A 13006-nucleotide genomic window follows, 5' to 3' on the forward strand; every position below is an offset into this window, starting at 1 on the left:
ATCTGGAATTTTTGATAAAAATTTAATATATTTTATTCGAAACTTTGTAAAACTGGACGAATAATTATTTGTACCTTTTTTAGTTATTTGATAAAATTTTAAATATTTAATTCGACACTTTGTAAAACTGGGTTAATAATAGTATATATATATATATATATATATATATATATATATATATATATATATATATATATATATATATATATATATATATATATATATATATATATATATATATATATATATATATATATATATATATACATTTTTCTGGCAGAAAACCATTGTTTCAAACGTTAGTCTCCCCAGAACAAAATTATAGACTACTCTCTCATTGAAAAATATCTCATCTACCAAAATTGATCCAAAGTATTCCCAAAAGCAAATTTCGGCATCAAAATACAAAAACAAACCAATAAATATACAATTTAATGGAATTGTCTATAATTTGTAACTTTTTGGCCCAAAAACACATACAAATTTTGACAATCTTTCTCTGAAAAAGGTCCAAGCTTTAAAGACGACAGAACCTTTCCAGAACACTGCACATCTTCAAAAACCTTTTATTTGACAAAAGGTTCAGTTTAATAAAACCCGCAACAGAGAAGACTCAACTTTATTCGAGACAGGATTGATTAAGACGCAATTTTATTATAGAGTGTAAGTACTGCACTGTTCTTTTTTGTTTTCCATCATACTTTCTATAATGTTTTCACTTCTTAGAAAAGCAAATGAAAGTCCGAAATCGTGAACTTTCATTCCCACCCTTAGAAAGAGTAAAAGACCGAACCAAGAATAAAAGGAAAAATTTTCCAGAGTGTAATTCCTGCACAGTTCTTTTTTGTTTTCCATCATACTTTCTATGTTGTTTTTACTTCTTAGAAAAGCAAATGAAAGTCCGAAAGCAAGAACTTTCATTCTTGCCCGTGGAAAAAAATAAAATTCCGAATCGGGAATAAAAAAAAAGACAAAAAAGGCGCCAGGAACAAACTGAAAGTCAAAACAAAACCAAAAAATAAATAAATAAGACTTAAATAAAGTGCAGGTCCTGTAATGCTCTTCTTTGTTGTTCTGCCATAGTTCTATATATTTTTTTTTTACTTCTTGGAACAAAGTTTTAAAACAAAAAATCAAGGGCTCCTTGGGGAAAACCCCCCACCAAAATCAAATTCTCTATACTGCGGAATATTATAAGTTTTTCTAATGAATCAACAAGTGCATATGAAAGGAACATCACCTAATTCTTCTTATTTATTACTTGTTTAGCTGAAGTTTTATTTTTTTTCTTTAAAAGAAGAATATTTTCAAAAATGATTACTAAGGGACGTAGGGACTCGATAAGGGAAGGGCGGAATCTGGGACTTAGCCAAATTTACATAGCCTTTCAATTCATCTAATTGAACATAATTGAGGCCACTTTTTTGTATTTTGTTTTTAACAAATTAAACATCCGGGTCATTCTTTAAAATAAAAGTTAAGACAATAAAGATATGAATAATATTTTTCAGTAGTATTACAGACGTACACAAGGAGAGGGGGATATTATTGTGCCCTAAAACTGCCATTTTCCCATTTCCGACTCCCCCCTCCTTAGTAAAAGTCGTAGGCCCCCCTCCAACGGTGGAACCTATGACTATTAATGCGATGGGTTAATTGTCTGCAGAAAACAATCCATCAGTTGATGTGAATCGAACTATTCGGCCTAACCTGTGAAAAGGATTTCTGGCTAATCCGCCTATATTTCTTTTCCTCAACAAAGCACGTTTATTTGTTAATTTTGCTCTTGAAATTAGTTACGAATGCTCTATTCTGGCCAAAGTCTTTCAAAATTTGGATCAATTGGACATTTGGTTTAATTAAAGAATACGCGTGGATTGCGGTTGAGCGTCAATACAAAGAAAAAACATAATCAATCTGATATTGCTTAGCAATCAATAGACTCTATTCAACACATCGGAACAATAGACAATTTTCGTGATTTCTTTTTCTTTCTTTCTTTATAGAAAAAGTACACAACAGGCTTTTTATCAAGGTGACTGAAATTGCCAGGGTTGACTAATAATTGTACTTATTTCACGTTGCAAGCCCTTGACTCAGCGTGGCGTTAGAGATTCAGTGACAAATTTGGCCCTAGAAAGTCTATCCACAGTTGATGGCTTGATGATCGACAACTACTCTCGACCAGCCGCCTGCCATGCTTCTTAAACTCGCCAAGTGATTCGGGTCGAACTTGAATGGTAGATACCCAAGTTTTTCTTTGACTAGTTGCTAGGTTCCTTCCTGACGGCAATGGAAGACACCTTCAGTGTTTTCATTATAGGGATTTCCCCCCTAAAATGGGGATTTTTAAGGTCTTTTAGGGGCAAAAATTTTTCATTCAGGGATTGGGGTATTTTTACAAGTCTTCTGGATTTTTTGAGGAATTCTTAGGGTTTCGGCCCTTGGAAATCCTCTTCCGACCCGAAAAAGAAAAATGGGACGGAAGTAGTTTTCCGTCCCATTTTTCCAGAAAGCTTATAGTCTGGATGCGCCATAAAGAAAGTTAAGGATCTTTTGCACAGTCGATTCGGAAGCGCATTATGTTTGAATGCTTGCCTATGCTGGATAGAACCTTCTAGGAGACGACGATACCAACAACTAAATTGACCTAGAAGTCAAGAGAAGAGGGGTTCGGAATTCACTCAACACTTCTAATCTTTTGAAGAAAACCTGGGAAAGATGCAGATTAGGGATACCTGCTTTCAAAGGTACAGAGGTACACCTCAATTAATTCGGGAGTCGAAGAAGGACTAAGTGAAGCCACAGAATCTGGCACCGGAATCTATTAATCAAAACCAATCTTATCTAGTCGATAAATACAAAGCATAGTTTTAAACGTCAAAACACGAGATTTTGGTACAAGTAAAGGTCTTGAGTTTCAAAATAAGTCGTCTTGAACAAACGCTATTAAAAGTCAGCATAACAAGGCTTTATTTGGAAATGGGAAACTTAATGGGAAAAAATCGGGAAATTATATTGATTTTGGTATTGGAAATAGGGATTTCTAGAGATTTGCAATGAGCCTTGTTGGGATTTAAAAAAGTATGAAGTGGAAACACTGGGCACCTTAGGCATTGCTTCTATATCATGTCAGTAAATCGTAACACATGGCCGCTGTAATGCGTGGCTGCCGTAATACAAACCTCCTGAGATGTCTGTATTAAGCGGTGGAGCTCAAAGAGAGAAACCCACAATCCTAAACACAGGTTATTATCAGGAAGAGGGATGAAACTAGTTGGACTAGAAGACATAAAACACACAATCAAAGAGACAGTTCAGGAGACCAGAAAATTTGTCCCAGGGGGGACTAGTGTTCATAAAATTACTCATTCAGGCCATGAAGACTGAACAGTAGCTGCATTTTTGTATTACAAACAAACACACTATCATTTGCTCTTTCTTTTCCAAACGTCGTTTGGGAATTCTCCCACAGCATCATGAATTCGATTCTCAGCGCAAAAATGAAAAAAAATGAGGAGCTATACTACCAAGTCGGTGGGCAAAGGAGGTGATATTCTTGGGTTTAGGAAAAATTCACCCCGGAAAACTTGCCCTTACATCTGTACCCGGCCACCCCCAAAGCAGTTCAACAGCCCTATTATATTTCGAGCATTTATTGCTAAGGAAAACCTTTAGATAAGACAGATCACCAATCAATAGCCTTTTTCCTTCTTAAAGAGTAAAACTTACATCCAAAATTTAGGAATTCGTTTCATTTACAGGTTAGTTTACTATTGTAAAAAAAAAGACTGCCATTTTCGCGGTAAAAACCCCTGTTGCCCAGAAAAAAAGGAAATCAGTAGTTTAAAATTTTTATAGAAGAAATGCCGCTTTTGGCACCGGATAATACTGACTCCTTTATGTACCAGCTTTATTTGTTAAGCACACGACCCCTGAGCATTTTTTTTAACAAAGAAAAGGAAGTTTGTGTCATCCGTAAGGCGACGAAGTTTTTAATCATATTTATTCTTAGTTAGTTGAAAAAACTGAGATATGTGAGTCGCTTACCCAAAAAGTGACAGAGGCAACCACTGCATGCACTTTCTTGCAACGCTGTTTATGTTGCAAGACAATACCTTGGGAAATCGGGGAGATAAGCTTAAATCCTGAAAAAAGATAGGCCTGTGCCCACACAAACAACACTTGAAAAGCTGCACCCTTTTCAACAATGCAATCGGATTTACTTATGCTTAATCCCAGAAAATATACAATTTCATATGTAGCACTATTGAATTCGTCTCTAAAATGTTTCAAAAGTTCGATTTGACCTTTAGATTAGTTAGATTAGATATCAATTTAGCTCCTCTGCATACTGGAGAGCTTTACCACCATCCATCCAGTCCCCGTTAAAACAACTTTTTGCTGACTCAAACTTTTTACCAAACCGGCTGAAAACACTGGGGAAGGGGCGTCCCCAATCCCCTCATACGTGACCCCCTTGTCGACAACTATAGCAGATAATAAAGTCTACCCCTTGCGATCAAAAAAGCGTCCACTAGGCGTATACACGAAGGTGCTTTTCCTAATGATCTAATGCTAATGTCAAACTAATTTACACCATAAATCTTACACCATAAACCATGCAGCATAAACAAACTTGCACAAACTACATAAACCTAAAGTCATGTTTTACCGATGAACGTTGACATTACAGCTAATGTCAACTAATCTTATTTTAAGTATTTTTTTTCCCAGAAAAAAAAAATTAGAGATGCGTGTTTATTTATGTGTTTTTTCCATTTTTTCTTGTTTTTTTTTTCCTCAGGGGCGATCTGATCGAACTGATAATCGTAGAAGATTGGGAGGACTCTATGGAACGGAAATTATAATTTGTAGAGCCTTTTTGAAGTAAGCAAAAAGATTATGCCACGGGAAAACAGCATTGAACTTAAATAGCTTTATATATTTGGAATCAGCATAACAAACCAATTCTTTTGACGCATTAATTGTTATCAAACTTCCTTTTTTTCACAGTTCTAGTTAACATTGGCCCCAGTCACTGCTTATTTACAGTTCGTTACCATGCTCTATTTAACTGTAGAGCATGCATTTTGCAATATAGGTAGATTGTTCCAGAATCTTTTCTTCATTCTTTTTTTTTCTTAGTTTCTCTTTGTCTGCTCAATTTTACATGCGAGGAAAATTTTCCAGGAAGGATTTGCCACGGGGTAAATGTTCCAAGGGGATTTTTCATGAGAGAAATTTTCCGCATGGGAGGGGAGGATTTTCTGGAGAGAATACACTGGACCCCGAATAAAACGATTGATTGATCAAGAACTTGCCCCCAGGAAACTTGTTCCATGGAAAATTCGCTATGAAAACAGTCGCCCCCCAGGAAAACTGCAAAAACGACTACGGCTCCCAATCCACTTTTAGAAGAATTACGATCCAAACTCTTATTACATGATTTCATGCTTTAAAAAATCAACTCAACTCTAACTTCACTTGCCTTGAGAATCCATGGTCAAGTACCAAAGCCAAAAATATCAACCCCAGAATCCTTTTTTCAAAATTTATTGGTTCTGCCTCAAATCACCCCTCTTCTAACAAAACCAAAAGGAAAGGAGACTATTAGACATGGAAAAATAAAGGGCAAAAACAACAGTCAAAGAGGAAAAATCAATAGCTGTAGAAAGCGCAAAGTCATCAATTGTTCTAGAGGGAGAAAAGCATGGAAGCACAGGGACATAAACCATCTCAGTCACTGGAAACAAGAATGATGAGAGCATTATTATAGAAAGTAGCTCATCCTTCAAAATAAGAGCGGAAAGTCCCAATGGAAATAAACAACATTGTACGAATCATCAGTCCCACGCGAAGTCCCAATAGGTCGAAAATTTGAGATTGGGACGTGATGAGTAGTTACATAAAACTCACAAAACTGATTAATTTACCAGTTAACAAACCGCCATTAATAATAAGAAAGAGATAAGAAACATTACCAAAAACTTCCATTGCAACTCTAGAAATTAACAAGATTGAAAGGAATCACCAGCACGAACATGCACGTATGAACGATTTTTTTCCGGGGGGGGGGGGCATAGTAGAAGGCAAACTTCATTTGGCAATTTGCATAGGAACTGTCCAGAAATCCAAGAAAAGTTGGAATTTCGAGGGGGCAGGTCTCAACCCCCCCCTCCCCACCTCTACACACTTCCCCGAGTACGCCGTTGCTGACATACTCAGAGAAGTGCAGTTGCTGGAGCCAAAACAGTGTATGAGGATTGCCAGAAAACCACCAAGGCCAAATGCAACACATAATAGTTTTGTTTTAACATTACCGAACACCTCCGTAGCACCTCTTAAAATTAACAAAGGTTGAAATGAATCATCATTACGAACAGGTACGAGCGCAGTATTTGTTGTTTTTTTCAAGGGGGGAGGGGCAGTAAAAGACAACCTTTATTTGAAAATTAGAACAGGAGCTGTCCAGAAATTCAGGAAACTCGGGTTTTCAAGGGGTCGGGCCTTGAGAGGCTCTCTTGTGCACGTCCCTAAGCATGCCTTAGAAGTCAAATAGCACTAAATAGCAGTTGCTGGAACAAAACAATGTGTGGGGATTGCGAGAAAAATCACCAAGGCCAAATGCGACACATAACAGTCGTGTTTAATTAATTTTCGTCCTAACATATAACTTATTTCAAGTTTCGACCAGGTGTATGCACATTTTTAAGCAAAAAAAAGCTACAGGAACTGATGAAAAAGCTAACTTAAGTCAAAATATCTTTATAAACCATCAAGTGTCTGTCTTCCTATTTATAAGGTGACGTCATTTCAGTAGACATTCGAGGGTCGAAGGCACATACATGCTGAATAAGCTGGTGAAAAAACGAAGCCAGGTCTTTGGCTGTTGTACATTACAGATAGAAATATGTATGTTCCATATAATGTAACAAATAAGGTAGGATGGGGGAGAACTCAAGAGGTCCCAACGGAGAATTATTCATATTTTGCATTTGCTCTTGCGGGCGGTAAAAATAACTAAATTCTGATGTAAATAGTAATTTTAGCGTAAATTTCAGCAGAACCCTTAATTTTCACAGGATTTCTTCCCTTAAAACCCAAATGTAAATAAGATATTCTCATCATTCCAAGAAGATGGGCTGGGGAAGGACTCGGGGGTTTTCAAAGGTAATTCTGCAAAATTTTTCCTTGTGTGCTGTCATAGACCAAAAGCTAAATCCTGACAAACGGTACTTTTACCGTAAGTACCGTAAGTACCAACGGTACTTTTACCGTAAGTACCGTAAGTACAAACGGTACTTTTACCGTAAGTACAGACGGTACTTTTACCATAAGTACCGTAAGTACAAACGGTACTTTTACTGTAAGTACCGTAAGTACAAACGGTACTTTTACCGTAAGTACCATAAGTACAAACGGTACTTTTACCGTAAGTACAAACAGTGCTTTTACCACAAGTACCGTAAGTAAAAACGGTACTTTTACCGCAAGTACCATAAGTACAAACGGTACTTTTACCGTAAGTACCGTAAGTACAAACAGTACTTTTACCGGTACCTCCATTGAACCTCAAAGGATTTCTTTTTTTTAGGTGAAAGAGATGTATCGCAACAAGTTTTGTCCGACAAAACTTCTAATATTGGTGTCTTTTTTGTCGTTACTCAGTTTCATCTTAAAGAAAGAGCAGCATGTATCAAACCCAACATCCAATTCAAATAAAAAGACAACAGAACAGGAGATGTTTGAAAGAGAAAGTCCCTACTTTCCTTATGAAGCTTTCAAAATGAAAAGATTTGTCAGGAACTGCAACCGCTTTCCAACATTTCATACAATCTCATTTGATAACAGCTATTGGCAAGTGGCCAACTTAAAATCCACAACCATTTACTTATTTAGCGCTCATTTTGATAACAGAACATACCCGACAATTCGAATCTTAGCCGAGACAGTGGGCAGAGTTAACCAATTGACAACAAAATGTTATTTATGGTTTAGTATAAACAGTGCACCAGTAATAACAGATATCAAATTAACGTATCTGTATGGCAAGCCTAGTTTCTATACTAAGAAACACTCTCAATATACATTTCCTATCATGATATCGTGCATCATTCCAAGGAGAGATAGTATACCTATATCCATTTCAATCGCAGAATCAAACTGCACCCGCATTTCAAACAACATTAAAGTATATTCTACAAATTCAAATGAAAAGAGAGGCATTAGTGTATGTCTTAAAGGATTGCAATACAATTCAGATATATCAAAACAACTCGCAGAATGGATTGAAATAAACAAAGAACTTGGAATAGCAAAAATGACCTTTTATATATACAATATCCACTCAAAAACAAAACAGCTGTTAGAGAAATATACTGAATCGGGTTCAATTGATATGCTACCCATCACAATCCCGGGTTGTGTACCCAATACATATTTCATGAGAAAAGAGTTGTTTGATGCAACAGTTAGAGCATGGGTACATGAAATAGTCCCAATTAATGATTGCTATTTTCGTAATATGAATATTTACCAATATGTGTTAGTGATAGATATTGATGAGCTTATAGTACCAAAAAAACATAGAACTCTCATGGAAATGATCAACTCCATCCCAAACAATTTCACATCTCTGTCATTTCCGGAAGTGTACTTTTGGAGCAACAGTACGAAATGTATAGACGGCAGCTCCTGTGATTTGTATTATTTCCAAAGGACCTTAAGATCCCCAAAATATTTTCTTGACCCAAAGTCTAGCGGACATTATAAATCACTTCACAATACAGACAAAGTGGTATGGGTCGGTCATCACTATGAAGGTGGATGTGTATCAAAATGTAAAAGGAAGTATGTTTCAACACACGTTGCTCACAATCAACATTACAGACAGACTTGTGAATTGGAGATTCAAAGTGAATGCAGTGGCAAATACAGAAACGGTTCATACGAAGAAAAATTATTGTGGAGATATTTGGACAGTGTCATTATCAAAGTTGAAAAGATGCTTGAATATTTGTGAACTTTCCCCGGCAAGTCAAACAAGTCCAAAGACAAAGAGGCTTTCATCACATAACTGGTGCATATTTTAATCGTGATTTTACCGTGATTAGAATAAAATTCCTAGTTGCCGAAAGGCTGTTATTACAGATTTTATGTCACATGCCATCGACTTAAGACGGAGAATTTCAATTTGATCTATTTTAATCTGGCTCCATACCACCATTCAATAATCTTTTTCCTTCTTAAAGAGTAAAAATTATACCCAAAATTTAGAGAATCGTTTCATTTACAGGTTCGTTTCCTATTATAAAAAAGTGTCATTTTTTGCAGTGAAAACCACCAGTCCCCAGAAACAAGGAAAACAGTGGTTTCCAATTTTTATAGACGAAATGCCGCTTTTTGCACCGGATAATACTGGCTCCTTTATGTACCAGCTTTATTTGTTAAGCACACGACTCCCGAGCATTTTTTTTTTAACGAAAAAAAGAAAGTTTGTGTCATCCGTAAGGCGTCGAAAATATTTAATCATATTTATTCCTAGTTAGTTGAAAAAAATGAGATATGAGTCGTTCACCCGAAAAGTGACAGAGACAACCGCTGCATGTACTTTCTTGCAACGCTGTTTATGCTGCAAGACAATACCTTGGGAAATAGCGGAGATAAGTTTAAATCCTGAAAAAAGATAGATCTGTGCGCATACAGACAAACACTTGAAAAGCTGCACCCTTTTCAACAATGCAATCTGATTTACAAATACATCCGCTGACCGGCCCATTTAAAATCTATAAATATCTATACAATATGTGTAAAAACATTAATAAATATATGATTTCCCTTCTTAAAATTTTCGTAGTATGTTTGCAAAACATATAAATAAAATTATTATGTGCAAATAGATAAGAAAATGTAACATTAAGTATTTGTAACGTATCTAAATAAAGATATAATTTCATATGTCCAGACACGGAGTCGTCAATTTTAAAATTTCGGAAAAAAAAATTGAGAACAAGTATCTTACCTTCAGTGCAGGTTTTAGTGGCACTGCATTTAAATTTGGCTCTTTTGCTGGAATTTCTTCAATCCTGTTTGTATCCATAGATGGATCTGGATGACCAAACGTGAGACCATAGGCGTCGTCTTCTGGATCAACATCATCTTCAAGCTCTTCGTCATCATCATAATCATCATCTAAAAGACAAATAGTCTAGAGCTATACAGAGGAGTTTTCACACAAAACAGCCAGGCAGAAAAATTTTGACGATACGTATTATCAATGAGTCATTTCAATAGTAGAAAATATTAAATATAACCACTAACAGGACAAAACAAAAAAAATATTTTAGTTATAAACTAAGGGTAATAGCCCTCGGGTAAATAATTATCAGAATGTCAGAATATCAAAATGAAATAAAAATATTGAAAAACAAATAAAACTTTTAATAAGACAGTCACAAGTTGTGCATTTGTTCCTAAAAATGTACATAGTCCATATTAAATAAACAGTTAATATAGACATTTATTTTAAGGCTTCATTTAACTAATTTTGTTCATTTGATGAAATCACGTGCAGTGGTATATAATTACGCATAAGCCGTTACGGAAGTCGGCCGGTGGATCTTTGTGTAGGGGGGGGGGAGGGTGTATGTGCTTGAAGACCCAAAGTGGCTATTGCCAAATTTCCTAAATCTCTGTGTTAGTTCAGATAAACATAGAAGGAGCTTTCGTGGAGCGGTTATAGAAATTAATCTTTAGTCTCTCTTGATTCCCGCGAAAATGTTGGGACTGCGCCTGTAATATTGGTGCTGGATGTATAGTGTCCCTCTAATTACACAAAATCTTTTTCTAAGCAACATAAAAAATTAGATTTACATGCCTATCGGCACAACGGTGGAGAGGGGGGGGGCAATAGCACTGCCAGGAAATTCCATGAGATTGAGCAAGTGGTACCAGGAATTTCTTCCGTCAAGATTCACATTTTTATGTATCTCATTTTCCTATTTATAAACAATGTTTAATGGCCTTCTTCTTTCCAGGAGGCATCGTCCCCCTACTGACCTAAATGGAAACATCCCTATAAAAAACATTGGTTCGAAGAATTCGCCTTGAAAACCGTGGAAACAAAGAATATATAATTAATTTCGATATTTCATATCCCTTCCTAATAAATATTTGGAGGAATATATTTTATTCAGGGATGATGATCATTCCCAAAGAATTGTTTTACAAATATTAAACTTAAATTTAATATGGGGGTTGAAAGAGGGAGTAGTAGATCTCCTTTATTAAGTACCATAGACAGCTCGTACAAACAAAATGTAAGTAAAGAGCAACCCTTGTTAGTAGAAACCCCAACTCTAAAAAACAAAGTTTTGATTATAATATATGCAAGAATGAAAAACATAACACATGTTAATTCTTAATATGAAAAATATATTTATTTTAAATTTGTTTACCGAAATCTATTAGCAATATATAATTCCAAATTCGTTCAGTATGAGGCCCGAGGGGGCGAAAGCTCCTCTTCTATTGTGGAGATGATTCTTTATTCGGGATTAATTAAAAAAAACTTTTTCCACAAAATAAGTTTTTTAAAGAAAAGTAAAGAACTCCATTAAACAAAAAATGAGCAAAAATAAAATCAAATAATCTACCAAGCTCGAAACTACCACAAATCAGCATCGATAAATAAATGAAACCCAAAACGAACAGAAATTACCATAAATAACCGAGCCCAACTCAAAACGAGCAGAAATTAACATAAGTTGGGCAAAAAACCCTTTGCCTTCCCAAGGCCAGAACAAAATTTGCAGTTTACTGAAAAAATATAAATGTTTTTACTTTTAAAACTTTAATAAATCAAATAATATTAACATTTTGATTACTAAATATCAGTATATGTATATTACACTGAGAATGCACATTCATTTGTATTTTTTCAGTAAAGTGCAAATTCTGTTCTGGCCTTGGGAAGGCAAAGGGGTTTTGCGCCCAACTTATGCTTAGTTCTCCTCATATTGAATTTGACTCGGGTATTTATTTTAGTTTCGGTTTGCTTTGAGGTTCGTTTATTCATTAATGCTGATTTGTGTTAGTTTCAAGCTTGGTAGATTACTTGATTTTAGTTTTTATCTTTTTTGGTTTATTGGGGCTCTTAACTTTTATTTGGAAAACTTATTTTTTGGAAGAAGTTTTTTTTAATTAATTTCTGTTCGTTTTATATTGACATAGTCTTTTCAGGGAAAAAATAATACATAGTACATTGTCCCAACATTGTTTTAATATGTCCTCAGGGAAAAACCTAAAACTCTTGCCCCGAGGGCTATGAGGGACTGTCCTCCTCAAAAACATATTTTATATCTTGAAATCACATGTGCTGAACAAAATGGCTATCTCAAAATTTTTATTGGATGTGTTTGGGGGAATGATGGGCGTGGGGGGGGGGGGGCTAGTTGCCCTCCAATCACTTTCGACTATTAAAAAGGGCACTAGCCCTTTGAATTTCAAATAAAATGAGCCTTTTTTGAAGTTTATACGACAACGCCTTCTATACCCCCAGGGCATAACTTAAAACCCTTGCCCTGAGGGCTTTCGGGGAGTGTCCTCCTCAAAAACCTAATTTCTATCTGGAAATCAAATACGCAGAACAAAATGGCTATCTCAAAATTTTGATTCGATGTGTTTGGGAGAATGATGGGTGCGGGGTGGGCTTGTTGCCCCCCAATCACTTTCGACTATTAAAAAGGGTACTAGCCCTTCGAGATTTCCAATCGAATGAGCCTGTTTTGAAGTTTCTACGACAAAGCTTTCTATAAAAAACCTTATATGCCCCCAGGGCATAACGTACAACCCTTTCCCTAAGGGTTGTGGGGGAGTGTCCTCCACAAAAACATGTTTTCTATCTGGAAATCAACTACGCTGAAAAACATGGCTATCTCAAAATTTTGAATGGATGTGTTTGGGGGAATGGTGGGCGTGGGGGGGGAGGGGTTAGTTGCCCTTC

At 35.9% G+C, this 13006-nt stretch overlaps 2 protein-coding genes across 9 annotated transcripts in view; one reads left to right on the top strand and one right to left on the bottom strand.

The window, feature by feature from the left end:
- Positions 1-13006, bottom strand: part of LOC148946542 (uncharacterized) — a 217096-nt gene that overhangs the window by 35401 nt on the left and 168689 nt on the right. For all 8 annotated transcript variants that reach the window (XM_089097431.1, XM_089097432.1, XM_089097430.1 and 5 more), the window contains one exon: positions 10025-10194. In XM_089097431.1, the coding sequence (XP_088953557.1) occupies positions 10025-10194 (170 nt within the window). The remainder of the gene's footprint in view (positions 1-10024; positions 10195-13006) is intronic.
- On the top strand, positions 618-9123 carry LOC148946543 (uncharacterized). The gene is made up of 2 exons (XM_089097433.1): positions 618-663; positions 7598-9123. Exon 2 carries the CDS (start codon positions 7607-7609, stop codon positions 9023-9025), a length of 1419 nt encoding a protein of 472 aa, XP_088953559.1. The 5' UTR covers positions 618-663; positions 7598-7606; the 3' UTR covers positions 9026-9123.

This window comes from Artemia sp. Qi Xiang Cuo, chromosome 11 (assembly GCF_049724085.1).
Source record: "Artemia sp. Qi Xiang Cuo chromosome 11, ASM4972408v1, whole genome shotgun sequence".
NCBI classification, from domain to species: Eukaryota; Metazoa; Arthropoda; class Branchiopoda; order Anostraca; family Artemiidae; genus Artemia; species Artemia sp. Qi Xiang Cuo.